General features: G+C 40.3%; 1 protein-coding gene across 2 annotated transcripts; it reads left to right on the plus strand.

Annotated features, from left to right (window-relative positions):
- Positions 1–37: 37 nt before the first annotated feature.
- On the plus strand, positions 38–24,818 carry snx2 (sorting nexin 2). Of its 2 annotated transcripts, XM_030416873.1 has the most exons (16): positions 38–317; positions 6,612–6,711; positions 7,082–7,242; positions 7,493–7,559; positions 8,504–8,547; positions 9,873–10,014; positions 10,315–10,393; positions 11,393–11,468; positions 15,213–15,326; positions 15,439–15,532; positions 15,680–15,885; positions 16,273–16,416; positions 20,162–20,173; positions 21,111–21,191; positions 21,386–21,457; positions 22,021–24,818. In XM_030416873.1, the coding sequence occupies exons 1-16, from the start codon at positions 219–221 to the stop codon at positions 22,069–22,071; spliced, it is 1,542 nt and encodes a 513-aa protein (XP_030272733.1). In that variant the 5' UTR covers positions 38–218; the 3' UTR covers positions 22,072–24,818. The 2 variants fall into 2 exon arrangements, with proteins under 2 accessions (XP_030272733.1, XP_030272734.1); XM_030416874.1 differs by lacking the exon at positions 20,162–20,173 and having other exon boundaries at positions 39–317.
- The last annotated feature ends 421 nt before the right edge of the window (positions 24,819–25,239 follow it).

Consider the following 25,239-nt stretch of genomic DNA (forward strand, 5'->3'; position numbering starts at 1 on the left):
GTGAGACCTCTTCTCTTTTCCCCTCCTCCCTGGCTCCCATCAGGAGTCAGTCCAGTAAGTCACATGACGGCGCTGGGAATACCTCCTGACTCCCCGCTCCTCCTCTCCCTCCCTCGCCCTGTCAGTCGACTGTTTTCTCTGTTTGTCGGTGTGTATGTGTGTGTCTGTTAGCTAGCTGTTAGCTGCTATCACCATCAACCGCAGGGAACGACGCGAACATGGCGGACACAGCCAGGGACCCTCCACCGGAGAGCACCGACTTCCAGGAGCTGGAGGACGGGGAGGACCTGTTCCCGGAGCCGGCCGCCACACAGGAGGTGAGGAAGAGGGAGGAGGTGATAAAGGGAGGCCGAGGGGAGCTGTGGCAGGCAGGCAAGGCAGGCAGGCAGGCAGGGCGTGATGCTTCTAGCTGACAGGAGATGGAAACTTAGAGAAGGGGGAGCAGGCAGTGAGAAGAGCTTTATAACGGATGATTTTTGAATGGGGTTTGGTGCGTGTGGGAGCTTCCTGTTTAATTCATCCGTGCACTGTCATCACAGAGCGGAGGAGACGCTGTAAACGCTCCATATATCAACACTATCGGTGGCCTTCAAGGCGACAGTTACAGGAGCCGAGGAGGGTCATATTTGCGCAGAGAGCGACGCCAAATAGGTGTGTTTGCTCGCCGTCAGGTGACAGTCACACAGGTGTGGGTGATGCATTCAGGGCGGGCTGGAAAACACGGAGGAACGACAGAAAGTGCAGATGAAAGTTTCTTGTTGTGTTGTGTTTCATTTAAAGACAGTTGTATTACAGTGAAGTTGCAGTGAGCAGTGATATTTTTTTGTGTTTCTGAATTATTGCATAGTGGAAGCCACAGGGGAAAAAAATCCAGCAGGTACCGTGATAGTTTTTTAACACCTTTTGAGGACGACTCTAAAACTGTTAGAAGTGAAAGGACTCACAATAGCACAAGGTGGTCAAATATCAAGTGCTGTACAGTTAAATTCCATCATTTACTCATTCAACAACAAGTTTCCATGGAGTTGAATTACCCAAGTTTATAAAACCGAACACTGACGCTTCACAAATGTAGATTTCCTTGCAGGCTTGCTGTGATGGATTTGAGTTACAGCCTATAGTCAGTGCAGGATGAGTCCTTGGCACTGTGGGTCTATGTTTCATTATAATGATAAATAATAAACTTTCTGTATACAGCACCTTTTAAAATGTACGTTTACAAAGTGCTTTGACAAACAAGTAAAAGCAAACTCAGGAAGACAATATTACTGGACAAACACTCAACATTCAGACATGAGGAAGTCCAGTATAAGGTGAGTTAAGACAGGAAGACAGAACACAGAAAGAGAAAAAGAAAGAGAGAAAGGAAATTAGTAATACAAACATAGAGATGAATTACATCATTGCTTTGACAAAGGCAGAAAAACACCAGTTGTTTATCTATCACCGCAGCAGGCTGGTTACATACAGATGAGAGCCAAACAACAAGCAATCTGCTGGTCAGATTCTTTCCACTGTGTGTAGTGTAATAGTGAATAACAGTGTTAGGAATGCTGAATTAAAAAAAAAAAACTATCTCTCCAGATGTAAACTGAGTTACTACATGCAGATAAGACCCTATAGAAATTGTAGTTGTGGATTACAGAGAAATCCTTTGCTAACGAAACCTACAGCTAAAAGTCTTTCCTGTTGATTGACATTAAACAGATTTATGTTTGAAGCAGAATGAAAGGAGCAGCACCTGGTTTAATGCGTCAGCTCCCACGTCAAATTTAGAATGTACTGTCGCAGATTTGATCGGATGTCACATTTGACAGCAGGTTCTTCAGTTCCCTCCAGAAAAATATCCATCTGATTGTTCCACGAATGACCGACGTCAGCGTTTTCCGCTCTGCTTCATAGCTGAAAGGAAATGAACAGTGGCTTCTGTAAGGAGATGAGAAGCTAGCCATGGCTTCCTGTGTCACAGTCACAGATTTGTACATGGGCATCCCTGTTGCTGCTGCCAGCCATGAAGTTATAACACTACTTGTCTAACTCTGATCTCATAAGTGTTTTCTAACATGCCGTGCCAAATGTCTAGGGGTACTTATTATATAAATGGTGGTTCAGCTTTGGTAGCTTTAAAAATGGTAAAAGATAGGGAGGCTTTTTCAATTCAGAATTGGCTTGATTCTATACCGAAGAACTGTCATAAAGGCTGTTCAACTTTTTTGTGGAAAAAATCATTGGGGTTACCAAATATTTTCCCTGTATGGGCACCATGTGCTGTATATGTTTCACTGTTATGGTATCTACTGCAGTCATTTTTAATTTTCACTCATGCTAACTTCCATGAGCTAACCATGCTAGTTGTAGGACTGAAGTAGGACTTTCGTCCCCCCTTAACACTGCTGCAGTTTCTGCTTTAAATCAGTGCTACCTCATCAAACACTGTTTTCAGTTGAGCTTTGATGGCTTTGTCATTTCAAACTTTGTCAGTTTCTTTTCCAACATATTTATGTCTGGCTTCCGAATAGGAATAAACAGTTACAGAAAAATATCTCAGCAACAGGGTTTATGTGTGAGTGTGTGTGAGTGTGTGTATGTGTGTATGTGTGTCAGCTCACCAAATTACAGGAAGAAATATTTTGGCATCTAAACCAGAAGTATTATGCATGGCTAGATACCACTAGTGATAAATACTTAATTTGTCTGTTTACGTGACAATCACGTAGAAGGGGGATATATATATGAAATAATAATTATAACTTTCCAGAGCAGTTAAATCCTGTCTCATAGCTTTGTAAACCTCTGTGCAGTGTTTTGCCATGTATTTAATGTTCTAAGTTGCACAAACTGGACGTTCATTGTCTCGTTGGTGCATGTCGCAACATACATGCACAAACCCTAACCCATCAATGCAGCACTCTTTAATGCAGGGATAGTTCTGGTCTGAAACGTGGACCCTGATGTGAGAGCAGTTGAGAACCGTTCCTTCATCGTCACTCTCCTGCAACAGCTTTTGCTTAAATGCATTTCTATAAAACGTTTTTTACTTGTTCTTTGCTGTCTTTCATTTAGGTGAACTGACCCTTTATGAAATTTAGTGGGCAGACAGAGTAAAACAGGACGGAGGCTTCTGTCTGCTGAAATATCTTTTGATCATCAGTTTGAAACAGTTTCTTATTTGAAAAGTTTCTTTCATGAGTGTGTCATAACTTCAGCTCAGAAAAACAAGCTTGCCAGGCTCCCACACACACACACACACACACACACACACACACACACACACACACACACACACACAGGGCTGTTTTTCTCTTTTTGTCGTGTCAGCACTATGGATTTCATTCCTGGTGATGATTGTCTTCCTTGAGTGTCACAACAGCACTCGTCAATGACCAGTGTGTGTGTTTGTGTGCGCGTGTGTGCGCGCGCTGTGTGTGTCAGTCATCCACTTCCCCTGTGAGCAGCTGAATGACGCTGGGGTGTGTGTTCATGGTCGACACACTGCTTCAGAAGGACCAATAAACAGATGAAGGATGTTAAGGTGGACTGAGGTTAAGTGGCGTGCTTAACAACCTCTGACTCTTTCTGTTTCCTCCTGTAGTGTCTCAGTTTGAAGGAATATGAAGCTGAATCTCTGTCTGTCAACTGAGTCTACACGGTGACCAGTGTAGACTCAGTTGCTAGTTTATCATGTACACTAGCAAGAGTGGTGTGAAAAAAAACTTTGCTTTATCTATATTTATATCTGCACAAGCTAGTTGGCTGTCAGCTATAGGTTGCAGTGTGTTCAAGTGCAGCTTTTTGGCTGAGGCAACATGAGGTCAACAGTCAGCCTTGTTGTTGGTAGTTCTTTATTGTTTATTCGGTGTATGTAGGCCCTTACCGAATCCAGTCGGTTGAAGAACGAAAACATGTTTTCCACAGAGAAAGCCTTCATTATCGTTCTCTGCTCTTCTTTCAAGTAAATAAGCTCGCTGAAGTTGTTTCAGAGAGGTAGGATCACTTTGGAGGCTCGAGGTTGTGCTGCTGCTGAACTGACAGATCAAGTCATCAAGTTTTAGTTCATCATGACTGATATTAATTAGATCTGGAAGCGAGGATTTGTGATTCAAATTGGCCACCAGGGCGCCCCGACTACATGTGCACCTTTTTTTCCCCCTTTTTTTTTGACATGAACTTCCTCTGTAGTGTCCTCATGTTCCCTCTCCACACACATATTTCCTGAGGATTGTTCAGCCTATGCCAGCAGCTCCAGGGACATCAGTGTCTGTCTGACTTCCGACCTGGACTCTGTCCTGAGTGGTTGGTTGGTTGAACGCTTGGTCAGAAGTGATTGGTTGTTGAAGCTATTCCCAGTTTGATATTAAGTGGTCTGGAAAACATTCACAATGCTCATCATGTGATATTTAAAAGAATCGGCGTGTCCTAAATGTTGATAATAGGGCTATGATGTGTTCAGAGTATTTATTGATTCACTCTTGGTGAATCTAGATCAGTTAGAGGTTTGAACGTTATTGAATGGAGGCCCGGCTGACTCTGTGTGTGTTAGTGTGTGTGTGTGTGTGTGTGGTATTTCCTCTGACCTCTGTCTGTGTCTGCTGAGTAAGGTGGTAGGAAGCTCCTTGTAATCATCACTCATTTCCTCTTCTCTTCCTCCACACTGTCCTCCTCCATCCTCTGCTCTTTCTATCCAGTCAGCTAAAATCTCTCCAGCGCGCTCTTCCTCGATGGGGCTTTGAGTATGCTTCTGAAGCCGCAGGTTTCAGTCAGTTTCCCACCTGCTGGCTGCTTAAACCCCCTAAAAAGTTCAGTTTCAGAGGCTCCACCTGAGGGCTAATTTAACCCCAAAACGCTCTTTGTACATTTGAACTGATGCCGCTGTTAACAAGTGTTTTTTTTCATATTGATTGTTGATTATTTACATTTCCACATTGTAAGTACACTAAACTCAGAAGCGTCTGTTGTGAAGAGCTTCGGTCAGCCTTCAGTGAGTCATCACAAACATTTACAGTCAATTAAAAATTCAGTCCTTTGATGTCGTAACTCGCAACAAACGTTCGTAAAAGCTCCAGTCCATAAAACTGTGTGTGTGTGTGTGTAATATAAAGTTGCGACACTCTGCACATGTGATCCACCAACTGTCAACTGCTACTGAATGAGTTCCTTAAGTTGTTGTATGAGTGTCTGTTTTAGTCCTCTTCTCTTGTTGTTTTTCTTTTTTTTTTTATCTATCCCATCTGCCTTGCTGAAGGGAACCTCAGCAGAAGTTATTGTGCTTCAGCTGTTCTTGCATCAGGGTTGACATTCAATCTGTCCGGGGTCACTGCGTTAATAAACACAAGTGGCTGTGCCAATAAGGGCATGTTGCTACGTGAGAGGTGACAGGGAAAGTCCAGTTTGAGTAACTGAAACTTGCATCTTACTGAAAACACAGTGAACAGAGGTTTATAACACTATGAGACAGGATTTTACTGCCCCGGATATGTACAAGTATGTATGTGATTGTAGGGCTGAGCAGTGAGGTCTTTACAGCAACATTATTCAACTTTTTTCGTGCCACTTTTAAAACCAGCAAAAGACGACACTGATGCAATATGAAGATCTCCAAAAACTAAGATGATATATAGTCTCATATCGCGAAAACTATCAAATATCAATATATTGCCCAGCCCTATGTGATTGTCATTAAATTATAGAAATGTGTATTTATCACTGCTATTAAATTATCTCTGATTATATCTCGAAATGGTTAGGATATTTAATCTGTTAATTCTGTGCTGTAGCGGCAGCTGCACATTTCAGCAGGCTGCTCAGTGCACCACCCTTTCCATTCAAATAAAATGTCAGTGTTCTACATTATTTCCAGTACTAAAGCATGAATGTGATCAGTAAATTTCATGGATTTGTGGCCAGTAGTTCTGGAAAGGCATATCATCCATTGTGTCCTCCACAGGTGCTATCAGGGCGAACATGTTGTAGGTAGCACCTTTATTCACTCAAACACAAAGTCTCTGTATGACTTAACCCGCAGACTCTCTGCTTCATGGTTGCTGGTTTCAGACAACTGTTCAAACTTAATCTGCTGCTAATTCAGTATTAAACGTAACTCCCTCTGATGTCATTAATGTAGTGTTAGTCACTCATTACCGATCTGAAAGTGTGCGTCTGCTTCCCTGGAAGGAGCTGCGATGTCACATGCTGCTGATCGATCAGTTTTACCTCCAGTGTCAGTGGAGCAGCTGGCTGTTTCCTCACTGGCAGGCAGGAAGTCCTGCGGTTCAGCAGGATGGATGAAACAAGCTGCTAGAAGCTTTTTCCTTCTTCTTCGGTGGAATATGTTGAGTCTGCACAGCTACTGTACAGATGTGGCCACTTCTCTGCGTCCACTCTGCTCCTCCGCTGCTGTAAAAGGCTGAAAGTTAGGATGCTTTTCTGGGACGGAGTAATAATACAGCTCAGTCACTCGGAGCAGAATAATTCAACAACAATGTGCATGTTCAGCTACTGTCGAATGTTTAATTCTAACTAATAGTGCGGGGAATCTATCAAAGATTACGTTTTATGTGTGATTAACTCTTTATACTATGTGTGTGTGTGTGTGTGTGTGTGTGTGTGTGCAGTCAGGACCAGCCAGTCTACCTGCTGAAGACATCAGCACCAACTCAAATGGACCCAAACAGGATTCCTTGTTTGATGATGATCCAGAGGACCTGTTCGCAGGTACACACACACACACACACACACACACACACACACACACACACACACACACACACACACACACACCACAGCCGTATCTATAATTGGAACAGGGGGGCTTAACTGGGAGTGGGTGGGCTGGCTGGGCATTGTTATTATAACCCTGAAGTTGATATGCTTTGATCAGAAGTTGCTTTATTTTTTATTAATTAGAAAACTATTTATAGAACTGCCTTGGACACAACAACTAATATTTACATCCCACTGCACATTTTGGGGAAAGGTGGAGCAGGAAAAGCTGCATCACATCTGTTTATTAAACCTACAGAAGCACATCTGCCGTATCACACACACACACTCACTGTGTCGCTCTCTGTTTGTCCTGTTGTAGAGGCCACAGAGGAGGTTTCGTTGGACAGTCCAGAGAGAGACGTCCTGCTGTCTGACGGCCCGTCACCTGCCATCACCCCCATCACCCCTCCCACCTCTGTCATCACCCCTCGCATCGGCCTCGCCCACGACGACATGTTCACACACTCCTCCTTCGACGAGGTGACTGCACTCACTCACCAAGTTATATTCACACGTCTATGTATCTATTTTTTTTTACTTTTATTTAAGATTTTGCTCATCCTGTTCTTCTACCTTGGTTGTCCTGTTCCTCTGTTTTAAAAGTGTATTTTATCTAAAGCCATAATTTAATATTTCACCTTGTTGTGTATCTGATGCCTGTAATCCTGATGAAGTGGAAAAAAACATGCAGAGACCCTTTTCAGAAGTGTTTTATTCCTGTTTTCTGTAGATTGAGGAGGAGGAAGGCGGCGATTCATTCGACATACACATAGCAGTGTCTGACCCTGAGAAAGTTGGTGAGTACACGCTGATTTCACACCTCTGTAGTCCTCGAATATCCTGAATTATTCTGTAGTGATGAGAGGTTCATTTCAGATTAATTAGTCCCTCTGATACCAGTGAAATTCATATTTTACAGCAGTATGCGAGAACAACAAGAAGTTTCTTGAATTTCAGAATATTCACAAAAGTCAGTGCCTCTTATTCTCCAAAACTAAGACTACGTTATCCATTAGCCCCCTCCCCCCCTTCTTGTCCTCTCTCCCTGAAGATAATAGGCATGTTAGAGGTGATATTTTACATCAGCTTTTCTCCGTCAAAGCTGCCATCAGCAGAAACTGAAAGGGATGAAGTAAAATGCAGAGCAGGCAGTGACAGAGGCCAGCGGTCTGCACAGTCATACTGTTAGTCATCACACTTTATTACAGTACTAATGGTTTACTGATGTAACAACAGGGAAGCGCTTCAGCCCTGCTAACGCCCCCTACAGGCTCGAATGCGTCATTGCAGACCACAGTGTAAAGTTTTGGACGAGGACGAACAACACTGATTATTTAGTGGCCTGGAGCTAAAAATATGAAGTCTGACCTGAGAGTTATTAGCCACCATTATATGGGGTAACTGAACAGGACTTTCATTCTGTAATCAGTAGGTCATGTAGCTCTTTACTCAGCTTACTCGACACTCCCTTAATGTAATCATAATAAGGTCACAAAGACGGTAAGCAAAACTGTTTAAACACCTGCGGATTTGCTGCAAGAAAACACATTTAACCAGCTGAACCAGTTTGATATCTGAGCTGAGTGTGCTCCTGTTTTAAGCATTGGTTTATCTAGTATTAGTCTGTTAAGAGTATGAATGCTGTTAAAATAGTGAAGAAACACATATGTTAATGTATGAATGTGTATTTTACTGCTTGGTGTACAACAATGATGACGCCGGTGGTGTGCGTGTGTTCCAGGTGATGGGATGAATGCGTACATGGCCTACAAAGTGACAACCAAGGTGAGATTTATATTAAACTGTATGCTTTCATGTCCCTCACATGATGTTATTGATATCCGCTGAAAGTCTGTGGGGAGACGATTATGGGTGAAGTGTAAGTATCATTATAACTCACACACAGATGGCTCTAGAAGCATTACCTGAGTGGGCTGAGCAATAATAACGGTGTTAGTAGTATTCACTCGCTAAAGTTGCCAACCAAGATCTTCATGAATGAATGCTCCACCGTATCAAACACTTGAAAAATAAGGATTAGCGTTCTGTTACCAGAGAAAAACGCTGGCTCCGGTTAATGCACTGGATGCAACGGAAGCCACACCCATAATTTGTGTAAGGTATCATGGGACCGAGGAGTAAGGTGGATAACAATCCTATTCATCATGTCTGTCAAACTAAAGCAAGAAAAGCAAAACTTGTACCATAACATTCCCCTGTTAATCACATGACGACAAGAATAGGTTCCTGTGACAATAAAAAAAAAAAACTGGCACATTAGGTTGTAATGTTCTTAAATAAAGCAGGTCATGCTCTCCTGAGAGTGACACCAGAGGAAAAGCCGTGTTTAGCTAAATCAGAATAGTATAGCGGCTGTTTTTTAGGACATCTCATTCATTTCATCAGGCTCAGCTCTTCATCGTCAGACACAATTCAAGTTTGACTTTGTGAGACTCAGCTGTGGTCTGAGTTGAACACTAACAATAGTATGCTAGCTATTGTTAGCATTCAGCTGCCTTTAAGTAAATGGTCTCATCTTATTCATCTCTACTCTGTTAATGCATTCGTGTGTGTCATCTACTGTATTCGAGGAAAGAGATAAAATAAGAATAGAACTAAAGAGCACAAAGCACAGCCAGAGTCAGCAGGCTACCTACAATTAGCATGCATGTGAACAGATACTGGAGATAAAGACAATGACTGGTGGAAAACAACTTGGTACATTTACTTAAGTACTGTACTCTACTTCTTTTTTTCAACTTTCTACCTCTGCTCCACTACTTTTCTGAGGGACATAATAGTACTTGTTACTTCACTACATTTCTTTTACATTGTTGGTTAGTAGTCACCTTGCAGATTCAGATTAATAATGCACAAAATGATCTGCAAATGAATTCTCATGTACTGCATTATTAAGGTCAGACTGTATTGATGTCAGAAAGAAATTCTGCATACATCCTTGGGATCCTTCTCGCTTCATCCCAAGGATCCCAAGCATCAGTGTGAACATTCAGACATTGTTACTCTTCATACAAAACCCGACCATGACCTCAGTTTTATTTACTGCTCTCTTCTGTCTCCCTCTGTATCACTTTCAATCTATCTTCCAGACCTCCTTGTCTCTGTTTAAGACCGATGAGTTTTCAGTAAAAAGGCGTTTCAGTGATTTCCTGGGTCTGCACAGTAAACTGGCCTCCAAGTACCTGCACATAGGCTACATCGTCCCCCCAGCACCAGAGAAAAGCATCGTGGGTAAGTAAAGATCACAGTCGCACGCTCCTTCCGCTGTAGTCCAGGAAATTACTGTTCCCAGACCAGGTTCAGGAGCTTGTATGAGTCACTCAGGTAAATCCAGGGGTCAAACACTTAAAACTGTACATAATACATAATGAATAACAACATGAATGTGAACATGATACACAGAGTTGGTACGGTCTAATTGGAATTTGCTCTGTAGACTCAGTGATGACATGTTGTACAGATGCTTGTGTCATGGTTAGTCGTGACTGTTTTCCTCGTCCTGGTTGTTAATGAGCTTCGCCTCGTCTGCAGGGATGACCAAGGTGAAGGTGGGGAAAGAGGACCAGTCGTCCAACGAGTTTGTGGAGAAGAGGAGGTCGGCACTTGAGAGGTACGATGAAAAGAAACTCATAAATACAGAAAGTACAGCTGCAGTGTGATTCTTTGCTGCTCAGAATGGAGGATTTTTTAGGTGCGCCGGGCGATTCTTTAGGTTCAGGTTGAAAGTTTGTCAGCAGAAACTAACGACATTTGTATTTTAACAAATCAAGCACCTGTTTTAGATTGATCTCCTTCCTCTCAGCCCATGGTTGGTTTAAGTACATATGTTTTTTAAATCAGTTTAGTGCAGAAAAATCCAGCACAATCAGCATGAAGTTATCTTTTATTTATGCGTTTATTTTGTCACCGTTATGTCATTAGTCATGTGGTGATAGAACTGTGAGCAGGAGCAGTCCTCAAATCCATCCTATGTGGTGCATTCAAGGACACTCTGACATCTGAGAATTGTTGTCAGATTCTGAAAAGCTCTTTTTTTAAGTGCTCTCACAATGCATGCGTCTGTATCTATGCATCATGGTTAAGACCAACTTGACAAGAACTTTACAGGCCAAAAGGTCAAAGCACAAATATTAGATACATCATTATCACAACACATGCTCACGTATCTGCGTGTGTGGAGGAGTGTGTGTTGAATACTGAGAAGGTGGGGGAGAGGTGGGCGGGGCTGACATTCTGCTGCCCTTTAGTGATGGTGTTTGATTGACAGGAAGGTCAGCAAGTGACAGCTGATGGAGCTCAGAGCTGCAGAACTCCACGCTGATGGACACACACCCACCCACCCATACACACACACACTTTTAATTTTTCTTTCTTAACTTAAACTGTTCATTAAGGTCGGATATCGGATAACTTTCAATTCCTGAAAAACGTTTTTGTCTGATTGGACTTGATATTGGTTTTGCACCATACGCTTTATTTTCTGATTGTACTGTGTGTTTTAGAAGACAACAAAATGTTGGATTCTCTAATTACAGCTGAGAAGCTCTCAGTATTAAGGAAGGTTACTTTTTTGACACCATTTTTGATCAGTGCTTTTGTTGTGTTTCAGGTATCTGATGAGAACAGTGAAGCATCCCATCCTGCTGAAGGATCCTGATGTCCTGCAGTTTCTGGAGAGCTCAGAGGTAAAAGAAGAATTACACATTCTACTCGAAGAACACGAATATATCTGATCGCGTGTTCAAGCAGGACACAACAAACCTGTTGTTAACAGACAGTCAGATCTGTGTGCTTCCTTGTTTCTTGCTACGAGAGTGATTTATTTTCAGGAGCAATTCTTACAGCTGTGCGCCTGTTTAATGCCAATGAGAAACTTTAAAAGTCCAGTCAGCCTTTAAAAGTGACTACAGTCTGCATGGTCAGTTAGAAACTTCATCTTCATCAGTGCTTCACTGCAGAAAATCAAAAAAACCTGCAAAGTGCAGTCCAGCTTTGTAACATCAACAACTTAGAACACGTTTTCACGCTACAAACAAAAGGCGGAACAGTTTATGAAATGCAGTTTACAGTGAAAGCAGCTCAGGTGAGCTGGGAAATAAACTTGTTCTTTATTTGTTAACTAACATTTTTGTTCCGCTGAAGTAGAGATGAGAATTTAGTAATTCTGAGCTGGATCTTGTTAGGAGGAAAACTATATGGACGCTATAATGAATGTTTACTAACCAGCATCTTCATCTTAGGGTTGGGGGATATATCTAAATAATTTACTTAAAAGTCTGTGTCAGCAGAGAGGATGGGTGGCTGCATTAGTTGTACTGAGTCACACATTTCTGAAATATGCTTCTTAGTGGTGCAGTTATTTTATTTTTCTGGCACAACTGCTTCAGTCATGTTTTAGTTTTTCTCTGTTTTTTGCGGGGGTAAAAAAAAGATTGTGAAATGCCACAAAGTATATGACCCATATCTACATTATGCAGACAGGTAAAAAATAAGTGGACATATTTGCAGGGTTTTTGTCACTTTAAGACAGAGGTTGTAGCCTCTTTAAAGATTTTTTTTTAACACAGTCCTGATTCCACTCACTGAAGACACAGGGTGGCACTAGTGGAAAGGTCAGGGTGTCATCAATGATCTGTCCTCTGGGGACCATTAATGACCACAATAATGTCCTGGTGATCTGACCAGTAGTGTTGAGATGTCTCACTCTGGACCAAAGTATTGGACATACAGACTGACTGGCCAAATAGCTGATCGTTTTCAAATAGACAGCCGTAGCCCCGGCCTCAAATGGTGCAAAAAACAAATCACTGATCCCTAAGAGAAGAAGAAAACCCTCCGCCTCCTCAGACTCTGCCTGAGTTTTCTGATCTCTTCACTTCTTTTCTCAACAAGCAGCAAAAAATGTCCCGACAAGGTCAAACCAGTGGGTCTATGCCTGCGAGCCAAGCCTCTAAAAACTGCCCCAGGGTTTAAGAGCCTGCGGCGTTTTCTGTTTCCTCGCTTTATTGTCCACTCCGACTAAATCCTCTGTAACATTTCGTCTTGTTGGTTCAAACTCCCCTCTCTTCCCTCTCCTCCTCCTCCTCCTCCTCATCACCCTTCTCTGCCACCCACCTAACCGTTGGTGGGATTATGTTGGGAAAGGAGCCGGCAGTTGTTGAGTCCAGAATAAATGGCCTCGTGTCACCGATTTAACAGATGAATCACTCGGACGCTTGACCGAGCGTGTCGGTCCGTCCGGCCCGCTTAATGAAACGCAACCAGAGGAGGGGGGCCAGGATTGGGACCAGGCTGCAATTGAAAGCTATTTTTAACCCCCGCCTCCACACATTTACCCTCGTCCCACCGTCAGTGAGGGCCCCGGGGACCGAGCTGTCCCCTGACTGCTGCCGCTCCTGTTAAATGAGATTGGAGGAAGGGGATTGGGGGGGTAAATCTGCTCTGGCGTCAGAGTAAAACCCTGTATGTCCGGGGAAAAGTAAACTTTTCCAAAATGAAGAAAAATGAGCCTATTTTCAGATGGACGTCCAGGTGTTTCCAGAGTGACAAGATGGGTTCTGAGTCGGTTTTTGCGGCTGTTAAAGTTGCTCGGCACATAAAGCGGCCACATTAAATCTGATTGGAGCAAAAACGTGAGAGACATTACAATCAGAGGGGAGGAGAGAAAAGGCCACAGCTGTGATGGCGTTAGGGATGGAAGGAAAGATGCAGCACAATTGAGAAAGAAGCAAGAGAAAGTGAACACAACAGACAACAGAAGAAAGTGAAAATTTAAGGAAAGAAGAAGAGTCATGAAGGTGAAAGAAGGACAGAAGAGAAAGTGATTCAAGAAAGCAAATAAATAAAACAAACACAGTGAAGATTTGAAACGAGATAAACTGAGAGCAAAAGAGGAAGAAATGAAGGGATGAAAGAAACCAAAGAAACAAGTACAGAGAAAAAGGAACAAGATAAACGGACAAAAGAAATGTGAGACGAAAGAGAGAAACTTCCAATCAAAAAAAGATGATGAGGATGTGACATTAAACATTTAAAGAGCAGGGAAACCATGGAAATGAATTTACATGAAATCAAAAGGTGAAAAAATAGTTAAGAGTAGATGAAAGAAGAAAGACTTTTTATTTATTTATTTATTTATATGCACAATGATAAAACAAGAATTCTGTTTGATAATACAAAGACAAATAATTGTGCAGGAGAGGAAAAGAAACCCAAAGGGCTTATATAAGATCCTCCCCCTCAACACAAAATCACTAAAACAAATCAATCAATAGAAAAAGAAAAGAAAAGAAAAAGAAAAAAGGGAAAAAAAAAACACAATAAACAACAAACAACAAACAACAAAATATCCATAAAATTGCAGATTCATTTCAATTAAAACCCAATGATGCAAAGATGTGACTAGGTCTGTAGGTATTGTTTGAACTTAGTTTTAAATGTATTTATAGAGAAACTAGATTCTAAAAAATGTTTTATATCATTCCACAGCACTGCACCTTGATAGACAAATGAGAATTTACAGAGGTCCTACAGAAAGGAATATGTAAATCATTCTTTCTTCTTGTAGAATGTGTATGATAATGTGAGTTAAACTCAAAATAGCTTGGAAAAAAAATAGGTAAAGATGCAGGAAGGCAGATTACTTCATACATAAGAACCCCTGTTTGGTACTTGTTCACCTCATAAATTGTAAGAAGTTGTAATTGTTTAAATAGTGGTTTTGTTGGGGCTAGATAAGAAGAGTTGGTGGCAATTCTTACAAAGGATTTCTGACATCTATGAATTGCTTGTAAATAAGAAGAGTAGGTGCTGGCCCAAATTATATTGCAGTATGAGATATGAGAATAGATTAAACTGTAATACAAGGTTAGAAGTGTACTTTTTTTCAAATGTTGTTTTACCCTTTTTATAATGCCTAAAGATTTTGAAACCTTTTTACAAACAAATTCACAATGATTCTTAAAGCAAAGTTTTTCATCAATGTAGATGCCCAAGAACTTCGCTGATGAAACTTGTGCAAGTACGCTATCATTGATATAGATTTTAGCTTTATCTGCATTGTAATTCTTGGTTTTATTTCTGAAAATAATGAAGTTTGACTTTTTGACATTCAATGATAACTTATTTAACTTAAACCCATAAGAAAATTGGAAAAGTCCAGTATTAGCTTTAGCAATAAGGGAATCAAAATTCTTGTCAGTGACAAGGAGGTTTGTATCATCAGCGAAAACAATAGGCGACAATAAACTTGATGCATTTACAAGATCATTAACATATATCAAAAACAACAGGGGTCCCAATATGGACCCTTGTGGGACACCACACTTTATAATATAAATAAAAAAGAGAATTTAAAAAAATGGATATCAAAGCCTGTGTGTTCCCCATTTTAATCACTCATCCTGCTTGTTTGTTTGTTTGTTGTCCAGTTGCCGCGGGCGGTCAGCACTCAGGCTCTGAGCAGCGCCGGACTTCTCCGGATGGTCAACAAGGCTGCAGACGCCGTCAACAAGATGACCATAAAGATGAATGAGTCAGACGCTGTGAGTGAGGGAGGGTTGGAGAGGAGGACAGTTCAAAGGTTACCAATTATTTGACAGCCCTTCTGATACCTCTGTGCGTGTGTGTGTGTGTGTGTGTGTGTGTGTTTCTCAGTGGTTTGAGGAGAAGCAGCAACATTTTGAGAATCTGGATGTTCAGCTGAGAAAACTTCATGCTAGTGTGGAGTCTCTGGTCTGTCACAGGAAAGGTATGATGCCTTCCATTCTGAGGTAGATGTTATCACTGTACCGTTGTAAATGTCTGTGAATGTGTTACTCAACACAAGCTGTGACTTGAGCTGCATCCCCCTTTTTAGCACCAGACTCTTGAATTCCTCCTGTCGTCTCCTCTCCAGAGCTGTCAGTGAACACGGCACAGTTCGCCAAGTCGGCGGCCATGTTGGGGAACAGCGAGGACCACACGGCTCTGTCCCGAGCACTGTCCCAGCTGGCCGAAGTGGAGGAGAAGATCGACCAGCTGCACCAGGACCAGGCCAACGCAGACTTCTACCTCTTCTCCGAGCTGCTGGGCGACTACGTCCGCCTCATCACCGCCGTCAAGGTATGACCGGGTCAGCTGGTAGATTCTGCTTCTGAGCCTACTGAGCCTTTAACCTGGTGTTGTTAACGTCTGACTCCCTCTGTAGAGTAAATTAGGTTTTATTTAGGACAGTGAAGTTAAAACCAGTAATAACTATGACTGTGTTCCTCTGAATTGCTGATCCAACCTGCCGTCTGAGCTTCTGGACACAAAACACCTGCAACCAGGTAGGAAGGAGACAGGATGTGACAGAGTAGAGAGAACTAGAGTAGAGTAGAATTCAGTTTTAATGTTCTTCAATCATGGTCCTCAGGGTCTTCTATGATGCTTAACAATTGTTTGTACTATTAATAACCCCTGCAGAGGTTTGTGTTTGTTTAACAGTTGTGTGTGTATGTTTGTGCGCAGGGTGTGTTTGACCACCGTATGAAGACGTGGCAGAAGTGGCAGGACAGTCAGTTGCTCCTGCAGAAGAAACGAGAAGCTGAAGCCAAACTGCAGTTCACCAACAAACCAGACAAACTGCAGCAGGCCAAAGACGAGATCAAAGAGGTGAGACGGACGGACGGACGGACGGACGGACGGACGGACTGACGGACGGACGGACAGATGGAGGGAGGGAGGGATGGAGGGAGAAAGATAAATGGATGAATATAGACCGGAGCAGTCATCTTTGGTTCAGATTTTAAACTAATTTTCAAAACCTAAGCAGTCAAATAACCTGCCACAGACAGGCATAATAACACATACATAATAAATGATGACAACAACATGTTACTTTTTAAAAATGAGAGTCACACTGAAAAAAGATAAAAACTTCACGATTCTAACGTTCATGATATAGGTATAATAAACAAGGAAATGTTAGTAAAGATTAGATGATGCCAATTAAGAGCACAGAGATAGAACACACAGAGCAAGCAACAGGTACATCCTAATACAAGAAAAGAAATTCACCTTGAGACCACAGTGATAGACGTGTTCAGTCCAGTGTTTACATAGAGAGAGACTGACAACAACATTGTGATAACAGGCTGTTTGTGGTTTGCACAGGCTGTAATTTAAAACCCTCCAAGTCAAGATTTAGGATAGAGTAAGTTCAGAATTCACGCTCAAATGTTAATTTATAGACTAAATACAACTTAATGTGTCTATTCCCAGTGTTGATAATGGCAATTTATTTTACAAATAATGATGCCTTTAAAGACAATGGAAAATAATCAGACAATGTGAAAAGTGTCTCTGGGAGTGATGAACCTTCAGAGAATGATCAGATGAATTTGGAACTTCAGAAATCTTTATAATGAGTCTCAGATTATTGTTAAACTGTCTGGCCTACAAATTTACTATTCTGATTGACTCTCACTGCTCATACCTGATGCTGTGATGGAAACACAACACCTGGGTGTACACGCTAGTGTCCGCCCCTTGTCAGGCAGCGTGTCATGATGTACAGTGAATTTAAGTTCCGCTGCCTTTTTAATACTTTTCCATCCGTCTCCAAAGCTTCTGGATGTAGAGCGATGAAACTTTTGATCTGTTGCTTTCTACTGCTCTGTTTTTCCAGTGCAATTGTAAAGGAAAACAGACTTGTCTCCTGGCAGTGGGAAGGGAGTCAAATGCCTGTTTTTAACGTGTTTACCAATGTTTAGAGAACCTCCACTTAAATGCTGCTTTCGGTGTAAGAGTTGTAATAGTGAAGCGTTTAGTGGTTAAAAAGCCAGATATTTTCCTGAGGAGTCGTTAAAAAGTCGTCTAAAAGAGAGGTTAAATTGGTGTTACATTCATAACGTTGACAGAAACATCTCTCCAACAGAATTATCATGTCTGGAGTGTGAGCACCCAAATGTGGCACCGAACCACGTTAAAGGTGCACTATGTAGTTTTGGGGAAGACATTTTCATCAGAGGAGAAAGACTGATCTTTTTTAAATTCCTAAACAAACTAAAAATGACAACACAGTTTCCGACTGGTTAAATTTGTTTACATTTGGTGGACCCTGCCACCTTTCTAGCTTTCACGCTGTGTTCTGGTGACCTTATTTTCCTTTAAGAACAGCTTGTGTTTCAGTTATGGCAAAGATAAATATTTCTGAGTTTGAAACTATTACCTCATTAAATTGTAAATACTACATTTCAGAGTCTAAATTTCTTCTCCTAAACTACATAGTGCCTCTTTAAATCTTTATGTTTCAGGTTTTTCCTTTGACGTGTAATGATGAATGTTATTTTTCCGTCCTCGAACTTCTTCAACCCTTCATGTGAAATACTAGGTGCACTTGTTAATGTAAACAATATAATGAGTATGATAATATATATGTTTATAAGCCGTATGGTTCAAAATCTACTTTTTCACTTCATCGGGTGAAACATTACTCCCAGAAATAACTCCTCACTCTGAGGCTGTTGTTGTGTCCAGTCAGCTAAAACGAGCGCACCTCCACAGTTCAGTCATGTGAAAAGTTTCTTTTTTTTTTCTTTGGCGTATAAATCTTTTCTCTCAGTCTGCAGGCTTCACATGAAGTCAGTACGACAAACAAGAGCAGGAGAGAGTAGAAAAGTACTTTATTAGAGCATCTGTTGAAGCTGTCACCACACAAATCCTCTCTGTCAGGGTACAACACACACACACACACACACAGTTGGCATGGTTGGGGGTCTGGTATTAGAGCAGAGTAGCTGTCAGATGCAGGGTGTCGGGAGGAGCACGGGTGAGTTTTAGGGGAGGTGGGGGAGGCTGTCAGAAGCTGCAGACGAGGCCAGATCGCAGTAGAGTTACAACCAACATTTATTTGGAGCCGACATGAGTTTTGCCGCCTGTCAGGAGTCGGGTTTTTGGTTCACGCCTTGACAACAGCCAACAGAAAACACACAGCACCTTTTTCTGAAGTCAAAAAAAGAGAAAAGAGTTTTACTTCAAGCTGCTGCCGCTACTGCTGGAAAACCTGGTGAACAGCTGCTGCAGACAACAGATTAATGCCAGAGATCAGACCGCCTCACACTGTAAATACATTTACAGTCAATGATCTGGAGGAAAAGAGTGACTCTGCGCACATGAACGCTTCAACTACAGAGGATTCTTTTTGTAGAAAATTGGCAACAGAGGGAGTATAATCTGGGAACATCCTCCTCCTAAAATTGTTTTGCGTTCTTCTTTCCTGCTGCCTTGCTGACGTTGGTGTCATGTAACTTTCCTTTTCCTTTTTCAGACAAACATTTCTGTTATCCTCACAACAACAAAAAACGTTTGAGTCGGAGTCCGTTAGTTATTTAGAAGAAAAATGTAAAACAACATAGGTGCGAACATTGAATATATTTTCTAATAGATTCATTTTTAATAAGTATTCACACATACATATACTGTAAATATATGCTTGCATGCGTTCATACATACACACTCTCACACCTATTGTACATAAACATGTATGTTCTGTTTTATTTCCTCTATCGTTTCCTTGCCTCTTTATAAATGAGCTTCAGCTAGAAAAAATATGATCCTCTGTATTGGTTGAGAGTAACATTTACTCAAGCAGTGTACTTAAGTCTGTTTGGGCTATTTTATACATCTATTCCACCAAATATTTTCCATTTCACTCCATTCACAAGTTACCCAGAACACATTAGTTCATCAATTTTAATTCATTAATTGAAATGCAATAATATATAAGATATATGATTATGAAATGTGCCATTCTGCATCATGTGTAGTTTAACTTTAAATATATTTTCATTCCAATGCTTTTGTCCTTTTAACTCAAGTAAAATTTGGATGCCGGACTTATATTTTCTTAGTTTTATATGCAGTCAGCAAATTAAAATGTTATAATTAGCTTAATTTACTGCTGTAGTTCTGCACAAAGCAGATGAGACTTGTACAACTCAGTGACGACAGCACAGTGGTGTGTTTAGAGTCTGTCAGATTATTAAACCACACTGCCCCCTGTGGGCACCAAACAGAAACAACAGCTGGAGTTTGCAACGCACTGCTGCTGTAAACCTGCTGCCGTCTCACTCCTGATGTTGGGACTGTAATGCTCAGGTTTGAACTGAACATATGTTCTTGTGTTAAATGTTTTCAGCTCTGGTGGCTTTACAAATCAAAACACTTTATCTCAGGCTTAAACCAGCTTGTTTCATCTTCAGTATTCGAGTGTCTCAGGGAGAACTTTTTCCTTTTGGTTGGTGATTTTGTTTGCTCATGTCTCCGGATCTTCCTCTATGATTTTGGAAGCTCTGAACATTTTTTCCTGCCTCTTAAATTTTGTTGCATTTTCCCTGCCATGCCTTCCTGCAACCAGGAGATTGAGGAGGTAGGACCTGCCCCGTCTGTCTGTCTGTGTGTCCGTCTGTCTGTCTGCAGCTCTGTCTCCACCTGCTTGACTGCCTGCTTTGCACCATTGTTTTTTTGTTTGTTTTTTTTGTTTGTCCTGCTGTCAAACAGTCACATGAATTAGTTTGTCAGAGTAGGTCGGATCCTCTCAAAATCTGCCTTTTGGAACTACATTCTGAAAGTGTTTTTCTGGACATAAGCACTAAAGTCTTCATTCTAGGTCCCAAATTTGAGCTTGAAACTGAAGACAAACCCTTTCATGTGACAGCTTAGATCACCTAGTTCAACAAAGTGTTGATTTGCATCCACGTGGCTCATAGAGCCGAGTTCTTTAGTCTGTATCCATGAAAAACTCATTTAACCAGTGAATTAATCTAATCCAATTCCATCATTATTTCAGCCTTTTAAAAGCTCATTTAACCAGCGGTTAATGTGTTAATACGGTAAATAACAATAACTTAAGTTAACAGTCTTCATCTAAACCACACGTATCGACACTGTTCAGCCAGACATGGCAATAGGTACAAGTTAAAGCAGTTCATTCAAACTATGTAATAGATTTTCAACAGTCTATTTACCACTGTTGTAAAAGATGGTATCAGCCTTGAAAATCCACTATCAGTCGGGCAATCATCAGTAGAGTCATACACTGTGGACAGTTGGTGTTCTCCACTGTTGCTGCCATTTGGCTAAACTGATACTTAAAAGTCCAACATCTGTAAAATCTGATGCTGAGAATTTATTCCTCAAATCATCCAAACAGGCCAACAAAGTTCCTGGCCTGAAGTGGGGAAGCAAAATGCTGATTTTAACAAAATCATAAATGTTTCCTACCTTTTCGTCTGTCTGTGTGTGTGTGTGTGTGTGTGTGTGTGTGTGTGTGTGTGTGTGTGTGTGTGTGTGTGTGTGTTTTGCAGTTGGAGGGTAAGGTCCAGCAGGGCGAGAGAGACTTTGAACAAATCTCCAAAACTATTCGCAAGGAAGTCAGCAGGTTTGAGGTGAGAGGATTTGGCAGATAGATGTATGTATAAATGAATGGATGAATGGATAGGTGTATAGAATGGATAGAATGAGAAGGACAGATAAATGACAGTTCTTCTGTTAATGTGAGCTAAAGCTTTAAATTCTCTATATATTCAGAAACGATGTGTTGGGCTTTCATCCTTTGTTCCTGTTTTGTTTTTTTTAACAGAAAGAGAGAGTGAAGGACTTTAAAACGATCATTATCAAATATCTGGAGTCACTGGTTCAGACACAACAGCAGGTAAAGACTTATACATTATTATTACAAATATTGTTATTATCATTATTACTAATATTAATGTTATTATTATTATTATTATTATTATTATTAGCGAATAATTTAATGTGAACTTGTGTAAAATCAAATGACAAAAATCACAAAAAATGCACAGAAGTCTATCACTGCTGATATTTAAATCTAATCTTTAAATTAAATTGAACTTAATTTTGTGTCTGTGTGTGATTTATGACAAAATAAAAATGTAAATCAGATGTAAATAGAAATTGTCATAATTGAGGGGCCATTTTTTTCTATTTTCAGATTAGATTAACATATAGAGTATTCGTACGTAGTGTAAAATAATACACTGGGCATAATGTATACTGTGTTTGTTTTCATTTGTGAGCAACCTGTGCGACATATGTCGGCTGTCCTGTGGTCGTCAATAGATGATGCAATTCTTCTAATTTGTATTTTACCACATTTAATCACATTTACGTTTTGTGTTTGCTTGTTTACATATAAAACTTTAAACTATAGAAATGTATGAAAAAAAGTGAATCCTTTTTCTTTTTCTACTACAGCTGATAAAATACTGGGAGGCCTTCTTACCTGAAGCCAAGGCCATCTCATAGAAGCCACACATACACAACAGACAGTCCTGACTGGTTCCGGTCAAACTACTCTACCCATAATGCACCTGTCCTCCCGCCTCACCCTCATCCTCCTGTTTATGCTCAGAGTGACGAAGAGAAGGGAGGCACGTATCAGTTCGGAGTGTCTGAACTTTCCTGCATTTAAAAAAAATCAACAACGAAACAGCTCACCATCTTTTTTTAGTCGTCGTTTTCCTTTCTTCTGAAGTCAGTGTTGCGTTCATGTCCTGTCAGAGTCTTTATATTCTCTTGATTGTTGCTTTCACAGTTGAAATGACATATTTTCACCCCAAATTGCTCCAAATCTGAGCTCTCATGTGGGATTTCTATCTATATATATATATATATATATATATATATATATATATATATATATATATATATATATATATATATATATATATATAAAAGATTTATAATCTGAAATCTGCAGTGAGTGTGATTTTTAAACCACATGCTCATTATCCCATATGACATGACTGCATCATGAGCTATGACCCATGTGATGGCTCTCCACTAATATGGTGTCATGTTTTACAACTGGAGCACCTTGCTAATTTATTTCCTCACCATACGCGAGTTGATGGGTGAATCGAGAACTGGGTGGAGGAATCTGATTCTGCAAAGTTGCATTTGAGCTATTTTTAAGGAGAAATCCTGGTGATCCTCAACAGTGGCAGAAATCCAGTTCAGTATTTGGTTGTGTGGAAGCACATTCCCACCATAAAAACTAAAAAGAAAACAATGGAAAGTTTCGAATGATCAAATTAAAGTGTCAGCAAAAGCCAAATGATGTAACGCTTACGGTACTTACTTTCATCATAGCCGTTTTGACTTACCATGAAGATATTAATCATTCTTGACTTCTTGACTGAAGTTTCCGTACATTGTCCCTAAATACTACAGTACCCATGAACCTCTGTGGCAGTTTCTCTAGACAGGTTAGAAAAGCTGTCAAGTTGTTGCATATTCAGAAAATTCTAAACCTCTTTACTTCACCCTACCCTTTACCGCCTGGCAACAGAATCTGGTGTTTTCTGATTGAACGTTTGTTGGATATGTCTTGATGCAGGGTTCTCTGGGAATTGTTGTTGACTTCTCTTCTAAGGCGGCTGTGAAACCTTTGACTTTTTCCAATGAAATATAAAGTGTTTTCAGCTGTTTTTCGATGCAGGATTACTAGCTGTTGAATACGATCAGTAAACAACATTTCTACATCAGAGGATTTTTTTTCCCCTTTATCGAGAACTATCAGCTGTTATGCTAACAGAGTGGCAGGTAAAAATGGGAACTTTTCTGCACTAAAATCCCCCAAGACAACCCTTTTTTTTTGTCAAAATATCTGTGGTTTAATTTTGGAGTTTGGAACGTGAGCTGTGAAATTGATCCAGAGTCAGTGATGATCAACAACTCACTGCATCCTTTGCTATTTTGTGTCTTGTTCTTCCTGTCACCTGTTCAACACCTTCACCTTTTCCTCATGCCTTTTAAAACAAAAGCCAATGTATTTGTTGCTGTATGATCGTGAGTGAAGGCAACATTTTTTTGTTTCTGCCCTCTTTAGACAACAGAGTGGAAAACAAAGAATCTCACTTCATGGTTCTGTTCACCGCTGCTTTATGATGAACATTTCCATACCTAGAAGACACACACTTCTATGATTTTAAGAGCTCTCTTCTTACAGGAAGAGCTTGATAAATACCAAAAGTTAATACGATTAAACTCTGTTTGTCATGTAACTTCACTTTAATGTACATGATCCTGAATGTAAAACTTTCCTTTGTGGAGGTATTGTAAATATGTTAAAAACGGTCAAAATGTGAAAACCACAACAAGTCTGATACTCAATTAGAACCACTTTTATGTCAGCAGAAGAGAGCAGCTTCCAGAACTCAGTCAAGCGGTGTGAACAGAACCTCAGTGTTATTCTTCCTCCTGTCCGTAGTCCTCAAAGAGGAGACTTTGATGTTTTGAATTTTGGCTTATTAACTTTAGCAGGAAATGAAGAATTCAAACGGCATGTTAGCATATTCAGCATTTTCAGATTTCAGCAGTTTGCAGTGCTAACAGGCTGTTTTGCAGTTGAAGAATCTCCTGTTGACGCAAACCGGACTGAAGCCAAAATGTCAGAGTGTCGGAGTAGTTTCAGGTGTTGAGGAAGTGAGCGTCAGGTGACAGAGTGTGTGTCCGTCCAGAGAGCAGCTTCAGACCGTGAGGGTTAATTTAACTGGCTGTTTCTCTTCTTGTTGATCAGTGTGAGGGCTGCAGTCGTAAATATTTAACTGCAAAGAGTTTTCTTGATTTTATTTTGTTGAATTTAAAACACACTTTATTATTAAAGGAAAAAAATCCAATGTCTTGAATCAGACAAGCTACAGATCGTACATTTTTCATCTTTTGTTAAAGTTGAAATTAAAACTGGAATCTATTTTTTTTTAGCCCTCAAGCCGTCTACTCATCAGTCTTAAATCATATTACACTGTGTTGGTTGCTACCTTTTGTATTTTATTCCATGTTCTATCCTGCATTTGTTTGGCGCTTAATGATGTGCAATTGTTGAGAATTTTGGTTGATTTAATTTTTTTTTTTTTTTCCATTTTCACAGATGATGAAATGCTTTATCTGAGCAGATTTTTTAAACTCTTTTGGTTTTGACGTGACATTCCTGCAGCGCAGCAGAGCAGATGTTTGAGAACTTTAATTACAATAAAGGAATGTATCTCATCCACGGCTGGACTGGGTTTTAATTTTATTTTAAACGGGGGTCACAGATCACTTTAACTCAATTTCTGGTGAAAATGTAGGCAGAGGATTACTTTAGATTAAGAAAAACACATTTTTAAGACGTTCAATCTGAAAGGCAAGTCTAAAAACTAATCTGAAATAAATATTATCATTACTCCAATAATGTTATATTATGTATTGTTCTGCTCAGTTTTGTTATTATTATTATTATTATTATTATTATTATTATTATTTGAATTTACCACCTGGTCTTCAGAGATGTATTTTATAATTTTAGTTACTTGTAATTACTTTTTAACGTGGCACTATGTAGATTGAGAGAAGAAATCTAATATTTACAATACCAATGAGGTAATCATACAAACTCAGAAATATTCATCTTTTCCATAACTGAATAAACAA

This window comes from Sparus aurata, chromosome 5 (assembly GCF_900880675.1).
Source record: "Sparus aurata chromosome 5, fSpaAur1.1, whole genome shotgun sequence".
Taxonomy (NCBI): Eukaryota; Metazoa; Chordata; class Actinopteri; order Spariformes; family Sparidae; genus Sparus; species Sparus aurata.

What these genes read in the sequence shown, in the direction of transcription:
- snx2 (XM_030416873.1), top strand. Translation starts at nt 219, where the DNA reads ATGGCGGACACAGCCAGGGACCCTCCACCGGAGAGCACCGACTTCCAG. An exon ending in AGCCGGCCGCCACACAGGAG is followed by an intron (nt 318 to 6,611) that starts GTGAGGAAGAGG and finishes GTGTGTGTGCAG; the next exon opens with TCAGGACCAGCCAGTCTACC. An exon ending in TCCAGAGGACCTGTTCGCAG is followed by an intron (nt 6,712 to 7,081) that starts GTACACACACAC and finishes GTCCTGTTGTAG; the next exon opens with AGGCCACAGAGGAGGTTTCG.